We start from the raw sequence: 24014 nt of genomic DNA on the forward strand, positions 1-24014 counted from the left end.
CCAGGTGCTAGGGCAAGTTTCACCCAAGCCATGCTGTGGTGAATCCTTTCTCTCCAGCAGCAGCTTGCTCAGCACCAGGGTGGCTGCGAGGGGCTGCCCATGGCACTCAGGCAGCCTCAGCTGGATTAGTGCCTGCTCTGTCTTTGCTTGAGCCACCTGAAGAACTGAAGAAGATTGTAGGGAAGATGTTGGACTTGAGCTTCCTGACCGAAGAGGAGTATGAAAAGCTGATGAAGGTTCTGCAGAGAGATGCAGAGCTGAAGAAGAAGGATGGAGATCGCATCAGGTGAGAGAGCTTGTGATAGCAGGACGTGAGCTTCCCTTGGGGAAGATTTTTTCACTTCTTTGAGAGAGGAGAGCGTGTGTGTGTGAACAAGGAGAGGTGCAAGTTGCAGCAGTACTGTCCCTTTTGCTCAGATCTTGATAGATCTTTTCATTGTACCTTGTCTTTCTCAGCCATCCTTCTGTTGCTGCTATCCTCTCCTTGCGGGAGTGGACTCTCCTTTTGAGTTAATCATCAGCCCTCAGAGATGCCAAGGAAAATCACCCCTTTCCTGTTCTGTGGAGGAAGGTGCTGATTTCTTGGTGGCAGAGGTCTGAGCAGGGGAGTAGCTGCTATCTTGTTTTACTCACTCAGTAGCACAGAAAGGCCATATTGTGTTTTAAAATGAGATTTTACATCCCCTTCTCTGTTTTATATTGCCCCATTGCTTTTTGAGGTGGGTGTGTGTGCACCATCTATCATATACAGGGAAGTGATTAGAGGCTACATGATCTGCCAGAGGTTTGCAGGTAGCTGTTCCAGAGCCAGGGATTCTTGCTCAGCTCCTCTGCCACTGGCCATCCTGGAGCACAGGTCTGGTTGATCAGGATTGCTTGTTGCTGTTGTTGCTTTTTAAATGCCAGCCATTAGACCAACTGGGCATACATGACAGTATGCTCCAGGCTCAAGGAGCTGGCACCAAATTCCCCATGGCAAGAAATTAGTAACTCAGTGAGTGTGGATGGCACTGTTCCAGTTTACTCCAACTAAGGATGTGAGTCTTCGATTTGCTGCTGAGCCCAAAAAAACCAGTAAGCCCTGTATAGAAAGGATGCTCAAGGCTTGAAGGGGGAGTAGGAAGCTTTGCTGCACGCTCCTGGGAACCTGTGTGCCATGGCCTCTGCTTGGAGGTGGGAGCTGGGGAAGCCAGAAGCCTGGACTTGGGGTGTATGTGTCTGCATGCTCTTACCTCTCCTCTGAATTGAAACAATTTCAAAAAGGTTTGTTTTTTATTTCTTTTGAGTTTTGCTTGTTTGTTTCTGAAATGGAGTGAATTTCTCCTCTGAAGTGGAGATTTGGTAAAAAGAGTGCTTGGATTATTTTGGTTTTATTTGACTTCTCTTTGACAGCTGTTGCACAGGAGGCTTTGATTTGGGAGTGAGGTGAATTAGATCCTGCCCAGAGCTCCTTGCTGTCAGTTTGGCTGTAAGACATGGTCAGTAAGACATGTTTGGTTTCAACACAACCTGCCTGCTGGGCAAAATAAAGTCAATGGCATTTCCTTGATCTGCTGTCAGGGTGATTAAAATATCTACTTCCTCTGGCCCAGCACCTCGAGACCCTCATGGAGGCAGTGCAGCCCTGGTCTAGATGGGAACCTCTGTTGGATCCCCAGCATGGCCTGCAGGGGTTTGAATCCAATTTTCCGTGCTCCCTCCTGGCCTTTAGGCAGCCAAATGTGACCCCTCAAGGTTCCAGGGTTATCTGAGAGGTTTTCCCCTTTTCCTGCTGACAACTGGGCTGAAGTGGCAGCTTCCTCTGGCCTCTCAGGTTTCACAGGGACCCTGAACTGAGGTGAGTTGTGCCAGCTGAAAGGCAGCTAATTCAGCAAGCCATGGTGAGGAGGGTTAGCGTACAGGCTGGCAACAGAGCCCTGACTGGTTTAGGTGCCAAAAACCAGACCTGGGTGTGCCCAAGCAAGGTACAGTAGGAGAAGCCATGCTTAGGAAGGAGAGCTAACCATGTGAATGCCAAAGTAGGCATGGCAGGGGGAGTAGGGAAAGGAGCGGTGTGCAGGGAGAATGCTGAAGGGACTGGTTGCTTCCCTAAATACCATTATTTATTTCCGTGGTTTGCAGCAAATTTGATCCAAAAGGTTTTGCTGCTCATAAAAAGATTAATAGGCAAATAAAATGGAGAAGTGCAAGACAGATAAACAGCTCCACCCCTTTCTTAACCCTTAGGGCAGACAAGCAGGTGGACAAATCTTGTCAGGTGAATGATTTGGATTTGTGAAATTTGGAAGAGATGAAAGCCTGTGTTTAAGAGGTGCTGTTCCCATTTCAGATAAAGAATAAATCAGCTGCTGTTTTAATGCTGGTTTGGCTCTTGTGATTGCAGAGAATAATCTCTGGATCCTTGTAGTGTCAGACAGGTGAGCTAATAAACATATTACAAAGGTAGCTCAGGGGAAGTTGAAAATTTGAAGATCTTTTTGGTGTGTAATGCTTGCACTGACTTTCAGGCGGATACAAGGCTCCATCAAGGATGAAAAGAAGAAGAAGTTTGTGACAGGTGAATGGTTTTCAGAAGTGAAGGCAAAACGGTTTCAAGAAGACTTGGAGGGGCCTGATCTACTTTGGGCATCAATTAGAAGGAAAAAGGGCAAACTAGAAAGTAAGTATGTTAGTGTACATCTTAAGAAAACAAATTGATGGACCAGAAAAAAAATTGGTTCAGGATGGAGTTTCCCTGTACTGGGAGTCTGTTAAGAACCAGTCCCTGTGTTGTGAAAATGGGATTCTCATCTGTGTTAAACAAGCAGGACTGTGCTTAGAGTCCAAATGTAGCTAGCCTGGAGCTGGAGCTTTGTGCTGAACATCGGTGCAAAGCAGAACTGAGGATGATTCACATCCAGTCCTCAACATGAGGACAGGCCAGCCACCCCTGTAGCCCAGTGTCACACAACTTCCTGGATGATTTGTCAGAGTGGGCAGTCACAGATCCTCAGCCATGGCTGGGCAAGTTACCAGCTGTTGCTGCCCTGGGGAAGCCTTGGCCCTGACACACAGCTCTAAGCAAAGCGTGCCACTATCTCTAACATAAGGTCCCCATAGTCTGGGTCTTTTCTTTTGCAGTAAAGGCTACTGCCCCTGGCAGAAAGGCATCTGTCCAGCACTCAAATATTATCTCCAGCAGTTCAATTCAGCCATCATTCCTGGGCCCAGCTTCCCATTCCTGCTGGGAGGAGCGGCAATATAGATCACTCCTTTGTTTGGTGAGCCTCCTTAGCCAGGATGTGTCTGTAGCAGGAATTGCATGGATTTAGGGTACCCTTCCTTGCTCCACGTTACTTAGACACATTCTGAAAGCTAAATGCTGACTGAGAGCCTCATTTTCTTTTTGCTCTTTACCTACCCCTGACAGCTCTCATAACTTAGCATAGATTAATTTGAGCCTCTAATGCAGAACTAGCCCATCATATTTCATATGCAGTTGCTTTTATCCTTGGTATTATGGATTCATGATGTCATTAAATTTATTATTTTATTATACCTCCAGAATGCTAAAACATATAAAACATTTTCCATCTTAGCAGAGGTGCCTGGCTTTTCTGCAGAGCATGTTCTTCTTTTTAAGGATGTGCATTTGTGCTTGCACCCTCTTGACATGAAGGGGCAGAGCTTCAGCAGCCTCTCTGCCAGGGCCTAGGTCAGGCAAATGCTCTGTCAGCTGCAGCCCAGCTACCAGCCTGCAGTGAATAGGATTGTCTGACCTTTGCCTTGTACTCTTAGTTCTCTGCCCACTTCAGGAAAGCATTACTGCTTGAAGTACTGTTGGTTTTAGATTTAACTTTTAGGGCTGATGTGCACCTATCAGATGATGTCTCAGGTCATCATATAAAATAATATCATTACTAATGCAGCAAGATAATCATTGCACATGCATTACTTGACTAATGCTGTTTTAAGAAGGAGGAAGCATATGTTATTAAATTACTATAATAGTTATGTCTAGATTCAGCCTTTATTCATTTTCCAACTTTTTTTTTCCCCCTTTCCCTCTATATGTGTTCTCAGACTTATTTTTATAAAGCACAGATATAACATGTGACTTTATTCTTTCCTCTTACTTTTTCCACTACCATTTTACATCACTGGTTGTGCATCAAGATTCTGCATCTAATATATTCACCTTAAATGAGTTAAGTTCCTTTGCTTGCCTTTTTTCCTTCCTCTGGAAAGATCAGTCACTCACCTCTGCTTGCTTTCAAGGTGATGAAGGGGTGTATGTTCATTAGTCAAACCTGTGTTCATAACTCCTTATTTAAGTCTTTAGACTTAAGTCTGTGTTAGGAAGTGAAATGAGAAAATTTCTGCATGGGAAAGCCCTGCTGAGATAATTGTTGGCACTCCTTTTGCAAGGTAAGTGGGCTGAGGAGGGGTGGAAATTTGTACTTGCAAAGGAAAATTCCCAGTGATCTTTTCTGAAGGAGGGTTTTAGCCTTCAGAAGGGAGGGTTGTGGGGATCCCTAAGGGTTTTCATGGTTGGTATGGATTGTAGTAGAAAACACTAGTCATTGACAGTAATACAAATTTATAAAACAGATAAATACCCTATATTTAAACTGCAGCCTGCAGAACAGCACAGATGAATTTGATAACTTCTTCTTGTTCTTAAGTGCAATATTGAGGGCTAAAAATCACCTACGAGGAGAGACCATTTTATCTACTTGCTGTGGCAAGTGAGACCTGATGCACAGTTAGTTATGAATATCCCACTAAGAATCTTTGTTTTACAGTGGTAGGAAATGAGTAAAAGTGTTAGAGCAGGAGTGCCTGTCAATTTTATACACATGTATAAAAATACATGTATGGGCAAGTTAAACTGGTCAGGCCACTCCTAATTTGTGTTGGAATTTGCTTCTTATATTGTCTCATCCTAAAGTTAGCAAAGTCATATCTTGCTTGTCTTGATTATAATGTACTGAACTATTTGTGGTGATAGGAGCCAGGCACACCTGTGTCACTGGCTGAGCCATTTTTCAGGACACAGATTTTGATGTGAAGGCTTGCTTTTGCCTCTGCCAGCCAGCAATGAAGAGCTCTTCTAGGGTGAAGTGTCAGTGAAGAGCAAGTACAACAGTGCCTTCGCAAGTGAGATGAGAAATGAATGCAGTCTTTGGTTCTCAAGGTCTTTTCAACCATGACAGGCAAAGGGGAAAGCTTGGGAGCTGTTTGGTTCCTTTACTTCCAGCACAGCTACCTTCTGGCACCTCCCTCTCCCAGGTCTGAGGCAGAAGAGGAGGATGTGGCTCACTGTATAAATAAATCTCAGTGTGTCTTCCTGTGCCCGCACGTGCCATAGCCTGCACATGCCACCAACCATGCCTTGGGTTCTCTCCTAAAACAGTGTTCAGTGATGCTTTGTGCACATCAGTGTTGGCATGGGCAAAACAGTCTCTCTCTCAGAAAAATGCGCTCTAAAACTGGCTTGTTCCTACACAGCCAGACTCTTGTTTTTCAGCAGGAGCAACTCCCTGACTTCCCACTGCTGTGGAAACCACGGGGCCTCCCAGCTGCCACCTCCCATGTGTGCCAGACGTGCTGCCATAATGCAGACAGTTCTGAGCAGTGGCTGCTGTGTCCCTGCACCTCAGGGCCAGGTGCTGGCTGGGCAGGAAGATTGGGAATGCAGTATTTTTCTCCATAGGAATGCACAGACAAGGGGGAATGAATCTTGGGATATTTCTGTGACTTGCAGGCTGACTGTGCTAATGCTGGATGGCACCATACAGGCAGTGTTGAGTCTTGAGTCTTCTCATCATAGGACTGGCCTGCTCTTTGGCCTCATGTGGTTTTCCAACCAGATAACAAGCAAGGTTGTACTATTTTATATTACTTCTGAATCCTCTGAACTTCTTTTTCTCTTGTATTGTTTAACTAAATATATCCTTAAATGGTTTGGCAGTTCTTGTAACAGGTAGATTTTCTCTTTTAAATAGACCTAGCTGCATGAATAAATACGTGCAGATCTTGTTGACCAGACTAAGCTTACTTTTTATTCACTGTTTGAGAGTTTAATCCTTTTGATTTTACAGTAGCAAGAAAACCCAGTTGCTAACAAAATATCTAATGCAGCATTATACCCTGCTGTCTGCTGTAAAAGTTACTGTCCTTTATTGTTTTTAATTGGGGGTCTTTGGGAACTTAGAGGACACAGCTGGGCCTTGTGCCAGTAAAAATAACATTGTCTCATTAACTGAATTGGCCTCCTCCTTTGTTTGCCAAGATCAGATGACTTGAGTCAAAACAGGAAATGGCTGAATTTAAATCCTGGAATGGATTAACTTTATTGACAGTCAGTGGCAGTGTCCTGTGGAGGTTTCTGGTGATGCGACAGCTCCTGGCACAAGTTAGGCATTGGGTACCTTTGGCCTCTTGGACCTGTGGGGTCTGGGAGTGCCTTTAATGCCCTGGGGGCTCCCCATCCTTGGGGAGAGCAGGCAGAACCCCTCTGCTCTTAAACCCCTAGGGGTTGTGCTGGTGGGACTCTTTTTCATTGGGCAAAGCATTTTCTTACCCAAAACAAAACACACCAAACATTACAAGTTTAATGAAATGTCATTTCTCAGTTGTCTCTGTTGTATTACAGATGAGGCCAGCAAGCACATCCAGATGGGTCTGGAAAGCAAAGCTGCCCCAAGTCCTGTGTTTCCTGAGGATGTTCTTGATGCAGGAGAGGGAAGGTAACCCTTGTGTGTGTGGCAATGCTCAGGCTGCTGCTCTTATTTATAATGAAAATTGAATGCTACCAATTGAACCCTGGTCTCTAACTGAGTTTCTGAGACTGTATAAATAATAAATTCTATAGGATATTTTTTAAGTCCTTCCAGGAATTGTCAGAATATCAATCCACCCCTAATAATCAAGTGCTAATGTGCTTATCCCACAAAGGTATTTTCCTGCATGATTTGATAAGGGATGAGTAAAATGGAAGCTGTCTCTAATGTCAGGATATGCTGGTTAGTTTTTCAAGGTAATTTTGGTTTTATTTGTTTAATTTTTACTATGGAGCAACACTAACAAAATGAATTGAGGAAACTGCTCATTTCCTGTTGGTGCCAACCTCTGTGTCCAGCGCTCAGCACTCCATCAAGGCTTGGTAGGATTTCACATTGTGCTGACTGAGCAGAAACATCTATTCTAAGCACTCCAATGAGCAAATCAGTGACCTTGCTCAATATCCATGGACTATGAAAAAGCAATTAAAATATTCACATATTCATATATTTTTTTTCCCATCTCGTTTGCCTTTTTTTGTCAGCAGAATGAGGAACCATTTTCCACAGGTGGCAGTTGCTCCAGTTAAATATTAAATATGGGCCTTGACAACAATTGGAAGCCTCTTGCAGCTGATTAGTGGGTGTTGTTTAATGAAGGATCCAGAGGCAACAGGCCCTAGGTGCTCCTGCTTTGCTGGCACAACACCCAATGGTTCTTTTGGGGGGGTTGGTTAAATCCTGAAGATCTAGCTTTGTTTTCCTCATTCAGTTTTAAGCAAGGTGTGTCCTGTTCCTTCCTGGGCCATAGCATAGGAATGTCTCTCCTTTCTGCCTGGCCCTTGGGCTCTTCTGACACTTCCCAGAAGGGGAAAGTCTGAATAAACCTAGTAGTTGACACACATTGTTTTTACTGAGCAAGTTCTGCATCTGAGCAGAGCTGAGGTGATGTTGAAGACTGCCTGAGTACCCAAACAGGCACATCATTACCACAGACCTCCTTGTTCAGGCATTTCTCCTCTCCCACAGATCCAGCACACCTACTCTTGACACCACAGAGCAGAAAATTTTGCCAGGACTTCCTGTCCAGTTATCTGCATCATACAAGGTAGTACAAGCACAGCCTCTGCACTTTGTTGTGTTACTCCTTGGAGCTTCACACAGTCACCTACTGACAGAGACTCCACAGGCTGCCTGCCCTGGTGTCTCTGCTCAAATAAAATACATTTTTTCCAGTCCTTACAGTATACACTGTGTATAGACTGTATATACACTGATAGATTTTTTTTTTTCTGTTCAGAGATCCAGCATCCATGATGTTTTTTCCTCAGAGAGTGACACTGTAACAAGTCCATTTGTGACTGCAACAAACAGCTTTCATTTGTCTAGAAAAGGTAAGTTTTTTGTTCAGTGAGCTATTGGTGTTTTTTTTTTTTACTCAACATCAAACACCAGGAGACAAGATGCTTTTCAGTGTGTGTATAAATAAATAAATAACAAAGAGTACCTTGGCATATAAGAATGGGCTGCCAACACTTTGTGAAGTACAGCCAGGGCAGCAGGGACCAAGGCAGAAAGCAATCTGATGACTGAAACTTCTCTGGGCTCTCAGTACATATTAAACTGAGTGCTTGGCTCTCAGCTCTTGAATCCAAAAGAGGACTTACCCTGTCTTTCTGGCATTGACTGTATAGTGTAGTTTTGGAACATAGCAAATAGCTAATAGGGAAGCTGTCAGATTGAAAGGGAACCTGCAAACAAATCCACAACTTCCAGCAACAGTTGTGCTCAGTGTTTTTTTCTGTGCCCTGTTGCAGGGAGAAGGACTGGGGTTTTCAGGACTTTCTTCAGATGGAAGGGAGCTTTCTAGAGTCTGAATATGGAAAATAACTAGGAATATATTGATGATTTCTGAAAATTTCCCCATTTGCTCACTGAGAAATTGCAGCCCAATCTGGGGGGATTGTATGTGATTGGACAGGCTCTGAGCATTTGTTGTTGTTGTAGGTTATGGAGGATCTCCATTACTTGCCAAGCTTTCAGAGGATGCTGTGCCTCAGCCCAGTACTGCAGCTGGAGGAGAAGCTGTTGATGGGGCCACTGGCACTACAGAGGGGCAAAAAACTCCACCCAAAGAAATTTATGCTCCCAGCAAAATACCAGTTAAAAAGAAACCAAGCAGAACCTTCCCCAGACCTCTGCCCGCAGAAGGGGAAAACAGCTGGGCTGGTAAGCAAGGCATGAACTACATGATCTCGTCGATGAGTAACAGAGAGGAGGATATCGGCCTTGACCGTGAACACTTCAAGAACTTGAAGAATTTTTGGGAGAAGGGAGCAGACTCGGTGGCAGTGGGGAGCATGGCAGCAGAGCCAGTCTGGGCAGAGGCAGACAGTTGGGAGTTCAAGCTGTGCCACTCCCTCTCTGTGCAGTCTGGGAAAGGCCAGGATGCTGATGAAAATTATGGCGCCTTCATCAAAACAAGGGCCCCCTACAAAAGGACAATAACGTTGTCTTCTAGTGAGGAGGGGCCAAGCTATGCCACTTCTGCAAGGAAGGGCTCAGTTTCCATCACTCCCAGATCCACTAATGCCAAGAGCAAAGGCGGCCTGGTTAAAAGAAACAGCTTTCTGAGTGAAAGCAATGGGAACCTGCTGATGCCAGAGGAAGAGAAGATGGTGCAGCACTGCTCCAAGAAATCCAGACTGCCTGTGCGAGCACCTTCCACCCAACTGGAGTCACCTACCAAGGATGTGTCTGGGAGCACACTGGAGCCAGGGACGGCTGCGGAGGAGCTGGTTGTGGCAGAAGTGCACAAGCCCACAGTGAAGTCTCTGGCTAGCAAGGTGCAGATACTGATTGAGCCTGTGCTCACAGATGGTGGAAGCGATGATGAGAAAGAGGAAAGATCTGATTTGGGTGAACCATCTGGAGAGAGAGAAGCTGTTCAGGGAACAGACTCAGCTGTTTACTCAGGTACTGAGGGCTGTGACTGTATCCTGTGAAATCCAAATAGAGAGCCATCCCTAAGCCTGTTTTCTTCCCTAACCCTTCTACATTTTGCACATTTTCTTCATCTGTCCATTTCTTCTATATTGCAATTTGTATGGAGTTAGCTTGTGTAGAACGTGTTCCACAAACAGCTCTAGAAACAAATCTTGTGTAGCCTAGTGCGAGTATAGAAGGGGACAGTGCCATGTTCCCTTGCTTTCCTCCCCACTCCCAGCCCCTGTGCCTTACCTGCAAGCACCTTACCTTGGGACAGTCCTGCACTACCTACAACACATCACAGGAGCTCACTTTATTTCACTCACTGGCAAGATTGTATTTTCTTCAAATGTGGGACTGGAGGAATTCTTTGTGGTAGTAAAGATAAGTCTAAAAGAAATAGTAGAAATAAAATGTGAAGCAAAGTGCTCAATAAATACACTGGATCTTAGAGTACCTTGATAGAGCCACTGGCTGTCAGTGCCTAAATGACATTCTGTGTCTTTTTGGAATGCACTTTGATATTAAACTTTAAGCAAAGTAGACAAGGAGTCTGATGTTTCTGCGTTCTGATGCCATGTTTTCAACCAGGATGGTGCCAATAACATCACCATTTTAGTAGCCTCTTCCTCTGTGCTTGATGGGCTCTTGTAGTGACTATTACTATGAGAAAACGTTATTGTTATTTGCAGCTCACTTTACATTTGGGCTCTGATTACCCACAGCTCTGCTCTCTTCCAAGCAAGGACCTATGAAGAGAGAGCATCTTACCTTCTTTTTCTAAATGTTCTGTCCTCATGTACTTAGGTAAGACCTGTTTGAGAGGATTTTCCACAGACTCATCTGTTTTTTATTTTTTAATTGTGTAATTTCTTGGTTTATTTCCTACCTCATATAACATTCCTATGAAAATCCAGAGTTGCATTTCAGGTCATTGCAAATATTTTCTTTATGGAATATTTTGGGTTGTGAAAGACATCTAAGATCATTAAGTCCAACCATTTATACAGTAGATCACACTAGTATTTCTCAGGGCTTTTTCCTTTATGAATTCATTCATTTCAGGATGATATTAGCAGATGGTTCAGTTTTACTGGAAGCCCTTCACAAGAGTTGGTCTGTCTTGGGGACCGGGTTAATCTGGTATTTACATTTCCTGACACAGTGTGAAGAGGTTTTCTCAGGGGAGACATCAGAGCACCCGAATGACTGGGAAGCAGCCCTGTGCAATGTAACTGCAATGTGTTCTAGATAGTGACCAAGGGAGGCACATACACACAAGGGCTTGTTGGTCCACTGCCCATTTGTATATTTATTTACCATGTTGGCTTTTTGTGTATTCCAGAGGAAGACTGGGATCATTCTCGTGCTGCTCAGGCACTGGCCCGAGCAAATAGCATTAATCTTGCAAAGAGCATGGTGAACATTTACACAACCACAGAGAGTGAGTAACATCTTTCTTCTTTTTGGTTTACACTTGCTGAAGGTAATATATTATGCTAGTTTTTCATCACCATGCTTCTGTGCATGTACCAGGCTAGGAAAATGACATTGTTTCATCATCAAATTAGAGAGTTTATACTGCCTAAAATTAAATTCAGAGCCAGGAAATTACAGCTAGATTGATGGTTTGTTACTTCAGCAAAAACACAAGGGCTTCAAAGGCTTGGCAAGAAGCTTGTGCTCATCTCTCCTGTTCCTGCACAAGGGCTGTGGGGTCTGCTGGCAGCCTGTGGATTGATCCGAGGTGTCAGACCTGATGTCAGTGTGTGAGTCGTGCCACAGATTCTTGCTCATGAGGCCTCTCCCCTCACCCAGAGCAGAGCCCATGGCTGGATTGATGACCCCAGCTGCCAGCTGGGACATGTTTTATGGTGATAGTCTATCCCTGAGAAAGAGAAGCTCCGCAGAGAAGAGGAGGAGAAGGCAACAAAGGAAGCAGCAGCCTACCTGAAGAAGCGCAAGAAAACTGAAGCCATGGAAAATGCCTGGGGGAAGGCAGCAGCAGTCTCTGTGCCCAAGAAAGCCAATGATAATCCCAGAGTGTAAAACCTGGCAAGCCCAAAAAGACAGCTAAGAGCTTGCCTAAAAGGAAAGTGGTGAGGCCAAGGCTGCCAGGTCTGAAATGAGAAGCATGGGAAGGCGATGCCCAAGGAAAGGTAATGGTAAAGCCAGTTGGAGGCTTTGAGCCAATTTAAATCCAACACTGGTTATGGGAGGGAGGCAGCTTGCTGGCAGGTCACACTGCATAGCCCTGTGGCTGTGCCCACCCCAGCTGGCACCTCATGCTAGGCACTACCCCATATTTCGGTGCCCGACATGTCACAGGGTGTGTTGGCTCAAAGCTCCAGGCCCCATATGGCTCTTCAGGGATGTGGTCTCCACCAAGACAACCAAGATCTCAGCTTCCCCTTATCTAGAGTCCCAGACCTCACCTTTGGAAACCCTCCTGTAACAAGAGTTAGTTTCATGTTTCCAGTATAGCAAATAGTCTGTGGAGAGGGCTAGATACAACTATTTATTCAAGGTCGGAAATAAAAATAGTAAATATCAAATGAATGGTAAATCAAGAGTCTCTTGGGCATTTTAAGCACCAAAGAATACATCATCATGCCTAAAAAGCTAAACAAGTGTGTATATGAACATGCATGTTCATTTACATATACCTTTTCAAAACAAATTCTTCTGAGATGGAGAAAGACATCTTCAAAAGAGTTATTGGGAGAAGATAAAGATACAAAAAATAAGTTTTAGTTAGACATTTAAGCAGTCCAGTAACCATCTTTCTATTGATAGGAAACTTTCTAACTTTTTTCTTTTAGATAATCTAACTATTATCCACCTCTGTGTCTAGCAGAGTATTTAAGAGCTGTATGCAATGGTGAAATTGTGGATATAAATATTTTAGTGCTCTTTTCTACAGGGCAGTGTGCTATGAGATAAAAATGTGAACATGATTGCGTTTTTTGTCAAGGAAGCAGATTTCTGTGGTTTTAGTGTAAGTTCAGTCTACACAAAGCAGGCAACAGCCACGTCCTTGTGCTGATAAGGGAATTAGATGAGCCACTAGAGGGAGTTCCGCACTCTCACACAGTGAATGAAAGCATACAGAAAATAGCTCTAGGATGTTAATTAGCAGTTTTTGTCTTGGAAAGGATCAGCTTCAATGACAGGTGACACAGACAGGGCAAGTAGGTAGTACTCCAGTTCCTTCCTCAAGCTTTTCCTCCTTTCTTGTGCCCTTTAACAAAAGTGTGACTTACAATTTCCTGATTCTGACAAGCTATCTTGATGCCCTTTTTTTTGTACCTACAGCATACAATAAACCTTATTTGATACCACATCAATTTCTTGAACCTGAAAGAGTCAAAGAACTGAGCAGATCCTCTCCTCTCCTGTTGTCTGAGGTGGGTTGATGCCAGAAATGGCCTGAGCATTCCCTGAATGGCAGTTGGTGTCATGAGAATGTTTCTCCTGGAGACCAAAAGTACTTGCTTTAGAGAATGCCTTGGTTATGTCATGAATAAGTGAGAAATGCCTTAAGAAGAAAGCCCCCAATAACCCAGAGCAGCTATTCCATCCTGGAGAATGTTGCCCTGTGTGTCAAACCACGCTGTTCTGTGCCCTTTTCCAGAGCCCAGGCAGGGCATGCAGCCATGTTTGGAGGCAGTTAATGATGATGTTCAGTGCTGGTTGGAGGGGATGCCCTGGGGAGGCTCCCTGCACTCTCCTCTGCTCTTCTAACGTGATCTCTGCTTAATGGGACACTGCTGAGCAATTCCTTTTTGTCTCTAGTGTTGCAAACTCGTTCGTAACTCTGCTCATTCGGCAGAGGTTAAAGATGCTTCTTATTTTCTGAGCAGACTGAATCAGACACGGCTTCAGAAATCAGCTTCCAGTTTAACAGGCACAAAAAGACACCCAGCATTGGCAGCCACTCATCCGACATGGCTTCTGTCTCCTCGGTAGGTACTGCATGCTGGCGGCTCCTGGACAGGGCTCCTCAGTCAGATGCAGTGATGCTGTATTTAGGCTGGTGTTGATGATGTGGCCTTCAGAATATCCTGTTGGTTTCTGCAGGGTACATTATTAAAGGAACAGGGGTGATTAATTACTTGCTCAGGTTAAAGGAGTGAATCCAGATACCACCTCAAAATAGAGACCCATTGAGTAATCAATGGTCAAATTCCCCTTAAGTGACAACCCCCACTCCCAGGTGTAGATGCTCTGAATCCTGGCAGTGCAGAAGGTGGGGGATGGGGTTTCTGGGTGAGAAAATGAGGCACACAGCTATTAAGGGACATGTTTGTGGTTCAGGACTGCAGATTGGGTGCCCTCTGCAAGCTCATCCTTTATCAGCAGATAAGAGGGAACTCAGAGTTGGACAGCAAAAACATGCTTTAGAGCTTCAGCTTCTGAGGAAAGCTGAAAAAAGCTGAATGTGTTGAGTGTTTTAAAGATTCCTTAGAGACAGTATTTGGGGAGGAGCTGCTTAAAAGTGCTTGAATTTGCTGTGTTACTGTTACGGATTTCTCCAAGGAGTATATTTGAGATTTACAGAATATATGTGAAGCAAAGCTGGTAGGGAGAGGTCATGAATGATAAATATGTTAAAATCTTTGGGTCACATGAGTTTAATCTAATCTAATCTAATCTAATCTAATCAAATCATCTGGGACCTGCAAATTAGTCCAGGTCATGCAGGTGTTCTTGAAAATCTCATTCAGGATTCTCTGCTAGGGTGAATATCCTGATGGGGTGGTAAATGCAGCTCCAAAGACTGACAGGAGATGTTTAGCACCTTTTTGGAGGTTATAATGAAATTTAGAACCAAAATAAGTAGGAAAAGACAGAGAAGACAGAGAAGAATTGGGTTAATTACTAGGAAGGCTTTTTGGTAGATGTTCATGACAGTACCACAGAAAAGTGCCGAGAGGGTTAATGATTTGCTTTGTAAACAGTATTAGCTTTTATGATGTCCTGTCAGGAATCCTGAATGATTGGTGCAAGAGAAAATTCCCTCACCTTTCTGTAGCTAAGCTTTGCTTGTGCTTTATGACTTTTTACCCATGAAAGACAAAGACTTGAAAAAAGAAGCCCAAGTTGTCTGGGAAAAATGCAGTTTGTTCTGGGAAAGCAAATAACTCTTGGGTGCCTAGCTCCAGATTTTTATCTGGAGAAACCTCATGTTCCTGTGCCTTTGCACAGGCTGTCTCTGGTGGGGCAGAGGCTCTTCAGAACAGGGTTGTATTTATTTTGTGCTGCTCCTTGTGAGTAAGCAACAAGATAGGAATAGTTCTTCCTGCATTTATAGTCTGTTTTATAAATAGATTCACAATTGTGTGACTATATCTACCTGAAGTAACAAGTTCTTATAATATGGTTCAAGTTCTCTCAATATCTTTCTTTGTTAGTGATGAGATTGGGTCAGGATATAAGTTATTTGTTCTGTAAGCATAGGGAAGAGACATGTGTGGTCCCCCCAGGAATATCTGAGTATATTTCCCAAAGTTTTGGGATTTAGGAGTAAAAAAACTTCTGTATTTCTTGAGCATTCAGTGCTTCTAAGTTCTGGTCTAGGATATCACATCCTTTTGAGACCCTTATTTGGATTCCCCAGCCCTGGCTTGCTTGAGAACAGCCACAGCTGTGAACCATCTCTGTGCCAAGAACACCACACTGCACAAGGACAGAAGCACCAGATTTTTTCTCTGGGAATGCATTTCTCAGACTATTGTCTTTGTCACAAATCAAGTCAGAAAGACTATCATCTTTGTCCAGAATCAAGTCAGACTGTGCCTGTTTCAGTGGTGCTGGCCTTGCTCTTCCCCCTGGCAGGTGAGTGGCAGTGTACTCAGTGTCTACAGCGGCGATTTTGGGAGTGTGGATGCCCAAGGAACCGTGGAATTTGCTCTAGACTATGACGAGAAGAACCGGGAGTTCCAGGTCCATGTGTCCCAGTGCAAGGACTTGGCTGTAGTAGATGAGAAAAAAGGCAGATCAGACCCGTGAGTGATGTTTTAATGCCTTGTGACTTCTACATTGCTGAATTCTGTGTTCTGGAGGATTTTTATTTTCTTTAAATTTAATGGTTCCTTCCTTCCTGCCAGCTTACTAGAGAGCTTGGCAATGTGGGGCAATATCCAATTTGTTTTCTAGGTATGTTAAAACCTACCTGCTCCCAGACAAAGCTAGGATGGGTAAGAGGAAAACATCAGTGAAGAAGAGGACAGTGAACCCCATTTACAATGAGGTGTTACGGGTAAGAACAAATACACACTCTGAAAACCTCTGTTGTAGTAGGCACCTCTATCAGGCAGGTCTGGAAAGATCCTGCCTACTTGGCCAGATTCTTTGCTTGCCTCCTGCCAGCACTGCACTGTTCTTCCCTGGGATTTGAGAGGCCTGGGATGTTAAAGGTTCCTTTGCACTGATCTGTGTGGCACCCAAGATTTCTCTGCAAAAATCACACAGATCTTTGGATTCAATAGGGGCTTGCAGTCAGAGCAAGGGCTGTTTGTCCTCCCCTTCCCTGGCATGCAGCCACAAGGCACAGGACTGGTAAGAAGGATCTGCATTATGTGGTCATACTTATCAAAGCATAGAGGATTATATAACAATAAGTTGCTATTAACAGGCCTGTGTTAATAATTCTTGAAAGAATATTGGTTTTCCCTTGTGATGAATGGAATTCCAGGTTTCCCTGTGCTCAGCAGATAAGCTTTGTCAGGGTAGTAGTGTTGCTACAGGACACAGAAAAGAGATGTTCAGACAGGAACCAGTCCATGAATAGTGCATGTGTGAGGTGGGCTTGAGTGTCTTGGAGCTTATACAAGCTTTTGAGTAGTTTATCTCTGTTTGTAAAAGAAACAGAAGAAAAATTTGAACAATCTGTCGTCTCTTTCTTCCTCTAGTACAAAATAGAGAAAATGGTATTGCTGATACAAAAATTAAATCTCTCTGTTTGGCACAATGATCCATTGGGACGTAACAGTTTTTTGGGAGAGATTGAAATAGACTTGGCCAGCTGGGACTGGAGCAACAGGAAACTCAACTGGTACCTGCTGAAGCCTCGGGTAAGTGTGTCTCAGCTGCAGTCTTGCTTTCTAGCCCTGCCCTGAAGACTTAAGGGTGGAAGAAGTCCTTCCTGACTCCTCTGAGGTCTTTGGGTATGGTGGAGCAGGACAACCTCAACTGTACCAGGGACCAACCCCTGGACACCTTAATACAGTTCAGTGTTCAAAACAATTGCCTTCTCAGGTCTGTTTTGGTGACTGATCTGTAAGGACACTTTCATAAATGCAACCTGACACTAATCACAGCAACTATGTCATTCTCTCCCCTCACATGAAGACCATCTCTTAAAAACAGCAGAGTACTAGGTGAAGTGCCTTGAGAAGTAAATATTCGGGTGTGACTGTTTGTAAAGCCTGTACAGCTTTCTGCATGCTTCTGGATTCACAGGTCTGATATGAGCTCCCTTTTAAGCAAATAGAAGACATTTGTCTTTCAGAACCAAGGGCAGCCTTGTATTCTGAATCCTCAGGCTTTTGCCTTTGAGAGACTGAGTTTGAGAACAAACCCACAGAGAAACGATCTGCTCTAAGAATGGGCTGCTCCAGCCATGGAATCAGAGTTTGTCCGTTTGTGCTCCCCCACTGAAGTCAAAAGCTGTTTGCCTTGCTGTGTTTCCAAAATCCTCCATTTAGTCAGTCATAAATCTTTCTGTTTCAGAGCCTTTCTGTTGTTAATGGTGTGGATCATCGAGGAGTGATGAGTTTATCTATTAAGTATGTCCCCCCTGGAAGCCTAGGTAAGTGTGGTTCATGCATTAAGGGCTACTGCCCAAGTGCAAACACAGCTTGCAATGCCTCATCTGCTTAGGAGCTGCTTAAAGAGGAATCTCATTTGAGCAAGATCTTAGAGATCAGCTCAAAGGCAGTGTTTGACAGCACTGCCTGCCACCTACATCTGATTTCCACATCTGGATTTTATGGGAAAATGTTGGGGAGAGAGGAAGGGCTCAACAACCTCCAACTCATCAGTTGTTAAGAGCATGTGGGCACTGTAGGGTGCTGTGATATGGTAGGAGCAGCACAGAATCCATGTTACTGTGGGGCAGGCACAAGGTTATTTTGGCTCAGCAGTTCCTTCTCTTTTCCTGTATGATGCAGCATTGGCAGGTGGTGTCAGGAGCCTCTGCAGCTGCAGGAGTGATGGAGCTGGCTGCAGTGCTGAGATCCCCAGGGAGGGGCAGTGAGCACACAGGAACCATGTGGGTTCCATGAGTCCCTGGAAAGAAGACCTGTCTGGGAGCTATGGCTCCTTGATTGGCATGACAGCTTTTCTCATAAATGGCAGGGCCCAAGAATCCTCCCTCTGGTGAAGTTCACATTTGGGTCAAAGACGTCAAGGACCTGCTGCAGTTGCGTCCGTCAGGAGTGGACTCCTTTGTGAAGTGGTGAGTGCATAAGCACAGTGCTGCTCCTGCTGTGTGCCCCCATGAAGGTCTGTGATTCCTGCTTTGTTCTCAGGCTCACCAAGCTGTGCCTCCCTACTGGAAAGTCTTTGTGTTGCACTGGGTGAATTGTAGGAGAGAATTGCCCTTGTTATTTACCTGTGGCCAAACTAGGAAAATCCTTGCTGTGATAAAGCTCTTGGTCAATGTTCAATGCTTCATGCTGTGTGTTTTCTCCTCTCAAAGCTATGTGCTTCCAGACACCAGTAAGAAGAGCTACCAAAAGACCCGAATCATAAAGAGAGACACAAACCCTGTTTTCAATCACACCATTGTGTATGATGGCTTTCATACGGAGGATCTGAAGGATGCCTGTGTTGAACTCACTGTGTGGGATCATGAAAAGCTTACCAACCATTTCCTTGGGGGAATCAGGCTGGGCCTTGGGACTGGTGAGTATTTTCCTTTATAATTCAATACTGTTGCCATAGTGCTGAGCCACAAGGTAAAGTGTGAAGTTACAGAGTATTTTCCTATTGGAAAGGAACCAGGATGGGGTGTTTCAGTAACTGGTACCTGCACTATGTCTTGGATGGAGAGGGCCCTGGTACCATGGTAACAACCCTCTGTTCCCACATTTTCTGCCAACATCAGATCTGAGGTCTGGCAAAACTCAAGAATTTCCTTGGGTGCCTCAGAGAGTTTTCCTGCTGTTACAGAAAAGTGGTCTGTATGACAAACCAACATTACATTGGTGCTCCTCCCAGGCAAGAGTGCTCAGGGATGGACTGGAATGTCACAAGGGACAGCACCACCTGGTGACTATCCAGCCTTGAAGTGCCCTCTGAGAGGTTTCACAATGTTGCAATCAAGGATAAGTGTTCCTTGGGTGACAAGGCTCATGGTAGCTGGAATGTCTGCCTTGCAGGTGTACTGTAGCAATTGGATTTGCCTGTGTGTTCTCTGTTTCCCACCTCTAATGTCACCAGGTTGGTTGTGAACTCTCCAAAGGGAGATACCAAACCCAAGATTAGCTGTTATCTAACTTTAGACTTCTCTCTCATTGACAAGTAATTGGCACCTAAAAGATTTGGTTGAATTGAATTTCTGATATGGTATATTTGATTCCTATAGAAATTAAACAAGAGAATTTTGATGAATACTCCACGTTGTCCACAAGAAAATCTTTTAAGGGGAAGACCAGACCTTTAAGACCTTCTTTACCATTCAAAAAGATGCAGGAAGGGCTTGAGCCCAATATTGCTTTCCTTGGCAGGTTATGTTTAGGGTTCTTGCATTTTATGGCTTTTGCAGTGACTTCATTCTGAACTCTGGTGTAGAATGGGCATTTTCAGGATAACAGGAGGTGCTCAGGGTGCAGCTTGCTGAGGGGGAGTCAGCAGTTTTTATGTTAAGACATTGCCTGCAGCAGTTACAACCCATTGAGTATTTTTGCATGGAGTGGGAACTCTTTGTGTAGCTCCCTAAGTTTTCTCATTCTTTTCAGGTTTGAGCTATGGCATCTCTGTGGACTGGATGGACTCCACACAGGAGGAGGTGGCCTTTTGGCAGGAGATGATGTTGGCTGCCAATGAATGGATCGAAGGATTGCTGCCATTGCGCTCACTGGCAGGGAGGAAAAAACTGAAATAAGCCATTGTTGGTGCCATAGAAATGCCCAGTGTGTTCATTAGAATTAGGAAACTTCCTGCAGCAGGGAGAGAGAGACCATCCAGAGGGCTGCATCAGGGTAATAAGGCAATGAATGGGCATCACCTTAGAGATGTTAAGTATAATCCACTCACGGAGAACATGGAAGATGCCAAACTGATGCTGATTTTTCAAACATGATTTTGACCAAGAAAAAACTTAATTTGCCTTTTTGTTTAATCATTTATGTATTCAGTATTCCATTAAGCTCTGGGAACATTGGCAGAAGGAAAAGGAGATATGAATACTTTTTCTTTTGCTGTTTCATGTGCCATTTTTCTTCTGTACAGAGATGTAGTTATACTGAAGCAGTAGCATGGTATTATTCATACTCCTTGCAAGGGGTCACTTTGTACTTGGTGTACAATTGCTCCAAGTCACCAGCACAGTTTCAGAATGGGAGCTTTGCATTTGTCATCCTCTTTAATGTGAGGAAAATTGAATTCCAAGGTGCATCTAAAGGAAGAGAGGACTAATTGCAGCAGAAAATGAAGAAATCTGAGGAGGATGACTGTGGAGTGCCCCTGCCCAAAGAGGCGGGGATTTTATTTTAGGCAATGTTAAAGTGAGAGGTGTTGCTTTAAGTCCCAAGAAGAGTGGGTTCCACCCCTCTGCCTTGGGGGATGTGCCCAATAAACCCAGGAAAAGTTGTTCCACCACAAAATCCCTCGTGGGGTGCCAGCCCGAGGTGTTCTGCCCTTCTCGTGTCGTGATTCGTTGTATTCTGCTGCATTAACCCCTCCTATTGTACCCCTGTTGGTTTGTGTCCCTGGGGCTTCTCCCTTGCTGTGTCCCTGTTAGACCCAGACCCTAAACCCCACCCTGGCTCGACCCCATTAAACCACCACCTTGCCTCTGCTCAGGGTTCTCCATCTCTGGATTATGCTGGGTTAATTCCTATGTTGGTGACGCCCTAATAAATGGATTCCTGAGTTTAACTAAATGGAGACCCATCGGTGGCTACACCTCTCTGGACATGATACTGTTGCAACACGCGATGCAACAGGTGACAATGAGGCATTTGATATATTCATTTCTTTCTGCTTTAATATGAAAGACTGCAGGGATGCTCTTAGAGATAGTGGAACTTTGCAAGCAGGGGCTGTTTTCCTGGCTTTCCCACAGGCTTCCTCAGTGACCTCAGGCAAGCTTGTTTGTGAAAGGAGAGTTTGAATACAATATAAACTAAAATGTTTGCCCAAATGTAGAATATGGTTACACTGCTAATGGGACTAATCACACTTTTGCAATGCCTTGTCTGCAAAACATTTCAATATGAACTAATGAGATAGGAGACAGTCTCATGTTAGCCTGGCATCAGGGGTCAGGGATGAAAGGTCAAAACCACACTAGATGTGACAGGAGGAGGAGATGTGGAGTAGCAGGAGATCCTGGGACCTGGTGGGAGAGGTAAGTAGGAAATGAGTGAATGTGAAGGGAGTGCAGAGCTAGTTTCTTGAGGGTCTCCTGCCTCTGCTTCCCCTGCTGGCCCTCCAGTCTTCCTTTCACCTGATGCTTGGTAGTGAGTGTCTGCAGCTGGAATTTCCCTTTTGCCAGTAGCTTGCAAAAAACCTTTGCATCTGACACATTGACCATAGTGGAGTGGTGTTGTGAATACATTTTGAATTGCAGCTTTGTAATTTCTATTTTGGATGTACATATTGTGATTAAATAGCATGTTTTTCTTTAGTAATCACTTGGTTATCTTCTACCTATTTTCATCATGTTCTAAATAACAAAAAAGCAAGCAAAAGAGGTGTTAAATTTTGTTGTGTCAAAATGAAGCATTTTTGCCAAAGGGCAAGGGAAATGTCATGAAGAAATAATTTTTATAACTATCTGACTTTATATTTTGGCTCTCTGATTATTTTGATATTCTTCTTCAGTGGATTGATTTTATTTAACTCAAGCCTACTGTGAATTTTCAGCATAGCAAAGATGGTTGTAAATAAATTAATGGAAAAATGTACACTTTCCTTTAACATGTAACAAGACTTTTTCTTTAAATGGAAACAGCTTTCATGGGAAAAAATAAAGAATTAAAGTGGTTTTGCAGTTGGAAAAAGACAGTACTTGGAAATGCACTGAACACGGTAATAAAAGCACTAAGAGATGCTTAGTGTCCACAGAGTCCACAGAGCAACGGAATTAAGCAATGACTGTCTGATGAAGGAGCTGATACATCTGTAATGTCAGCCCGAAAATACTTCGTCAGGGGTCCAACCTGACATGTTTTATTTACCAGGATTTGGTCATTTACTACCTTTGTGGGATAAAATAACACTAATGGGCCTAACTTGAGAGTTTTAAAAAATATTATCTTTACATTAGGTGCTGAACATGTGAATATTTATACGTATGTATAGCTTACCTACTGCGAGGAGCCCTGGTCGCAGGTGTGGGTGGTGCCTTGTTGCAGTGAAGTTACCCATGGAACTGCTGCTTTCCTCCTGGGTGCTTCCCTGTCCACAGGGATAAGGATATTACTGCAGGCAGACTTTCTGCTATGGCTGGGAAAGTGTTTGGTAATGCCAGGGGCTCTGTCTCAGGTCCAGGTCCCTTCCTGGTGGGTTCAGCTGGTTTCTCTCCATCATGAAAGCAGAATTTACCCACCTCTTCCTCCTCATGCACCATTAGTGCATGGTAATGTTGCCAAAAGTGCTGTTTGCATCAATGGAGCTGGAAATGGTTGTGTTGGTGTTTCAAAAAAATTAACATCTTTTTCATTGGTGGTGCCAGTAAGGGGAGAAAAAGGGGGTCAGTGGGCCAGTCATCCCAGCAGAGTTACTTTTATGAACTTGGCATGAGACTTTGTGAGACTATTTTTGTATTCAGATTCCATTGAGGATTTTTTGTTAATCTTTTGCTGGCTTGTTTATTTAAATTAAGCCCTGATTAACTTAAGGAGCTTTCTTTGGCATTTAATAGTTTATCAAAGTAAAAGATTACTCTGCCAAACCTCACACATTTTTGTCACACAGCTGATTCTGAGGCAGTAAAATTTGCTATGCTCTGTGTTTCACTTACTGTACAGAACGCACTTTATCATGAAATGATTTAAGATACATTTCTTGCCAGTGTCCTGTGCAGAAGCAGAGTATCTCGTGGGTATAAGGTTAATGGCCTGTTTGCATGTAGTTTATGATGCTGACATTTGTTATCTGTGAATGCTGAACCTAACAGAGACTCTGGCCTGTGAGTATGTGCTGATGGCAACAAGAGTGGGGTTGTAACTGGTGAAAAAAAAAAGAAAAAACAGATGGAAAGTTTAATGACTGTATTTACTAGTTCTTTGTAGAATGGGTCAAGCAAAGCTACGTGAAAAGGTGAGACTTTGTGCTGCCAGTGAATGTGGTTTGTGTCTCTCATTTCCCTGCACACAAAGGTACCAGTGCCAGTGCTGCAGTGGGAGCTGACTGTGACCCCTGGGCTCTTGCTGGACACAGGAGTGACCCCAGGGACTGACTGGGCCTAGAGAATGCTGGCTGACAGCCTGGAACCCTCAGGCATCATCCTTTTAATATCAAACACAAACTTCATCACCTACACTAGAGCTGGCAGCTGTTTTCCATGAGGCTTCTGCATTTGCGAGTCAATGTACTTTCTTCCAGGTTATGTCTGATTTATATAACTTTTTCTTGGAAATCTTTCAGGATTAAAAAAAAGAGAAAAAGCAAAATTCTAGAAAACATTTCTGCTTCATCAGGCAAATATAATGTGTGGCCTAGGGCCATTCAAAATTATTCATATTAAAGGTGTCAGAAACTGTTGAAAATAGTTTAGAAGCTAACTAAAGAATAGAAAGAAAGAATTATTGAATCTTGATTCAATATGATGAGTGTTTCAGCAGAGATGGAAAGAAGTGGCTGAATTAATTACCCATTACTAAATATTTGCCTAGCTTTATCCTTCACCAAGACAGGGAAAAAATTGAAGTACTGTAGAGATTTGGAGAAAAAAAAATGCTGGCTAAATAAACCCTCGTAATAACGTGATGTGTTGAAATTAAAAAATGCTGCATTTTTGCAGGCTTGTTAAGTCAAAAATGTATCAAATAGACTGGTGTATCAAAAGCTGAATAAATGCATTTCTGA

The 24014-nt window shown here is 43.8% G+C and overlaps 1 protein-coding gene across 12 annotated transcripts; it reads left to right on the plus strand.

Annotated features, from left to right (window-relative positions):
• The first annotated feature begins 147 nt into the window (after nt 1–147).
• On the plus strand, nt 148–24014 carry LOC131583613 (synaptotagmin-like protein 2). Of its 12 annotated transcripts, none has more exons than XM_058847910.1 (17): nt 160–286; nt 2384–2417; nt 2508–2659; nt 6638–6731; nt 7794–7872; nt 8065–8158; nt 8772–9740; nt 11098–11196; nt 13068–13159; nt 13616–13717; nt 15591–15760; nt 15912–16014; nt 16667–16828; nt 17487–17565; nt 18114–18213; nt 18457–18662; nt 19718–24014. In XM_058847910.1, exons 1-17 carry the CDS (start codon nt 271–273, stop codon nt 19861–19863), a joined length of 2697 nt encoding a protein of 898 aa, XP_058703893.1. In that variant the 5' UTR covers nt 160–270; the 3' UTR covers nt 19864–24014. The 12 variants fall into 12 exon arrangements, with proteins under 12 accessions (XP_058703894.1, XP_058703893.1, XP_058703892.1 ...); XM_058847917.1 differs by having other exon boundaries at nt 174–1837; nt 2330–2417; XM_058847911.1 differs by having other exon boundaries at nt 148–286; nt 1393–2659.

This window comes from Poecile atricapillus, chromosome 12 (genome assembly GCF_030490865.1).
Source record: "Poecile atricapillus isolate bPoeAtr1 chromosome 12, bPoeAtr1.hap1, whole genome shotgun sequence".
NCBI lineage: Eukaryota > Metazoa > Chordata > Aves > Passeriformes > Paridae > Poecile > Poecile atricapillus.

Bases quoted from the DNA above. Each gene is read 5' to 3' on its own strand.
- LOC131583613 (XM_058847909.1), top strand. From the start codon at position 186: ATGTTGGACTTGAGCTTCCTGACCGAAGAGGAGTATGAAAAGCTGATG. The intron at 2,660-6,637 runs GTAAGTATGTTA...GTTGTATTACAG, and splicing joins GAAAAAGGGCAAACTAGAAA to ATGAGGCCAGCAAGCACATC. The intron at 16,829-17,486 runs GTAAGTGTGTCT...TTTCTGTTTCAG, and splicing joins GGTACCTGCTGAAGCCTCGG to AGCCTTTCTGTTGTTAATGG.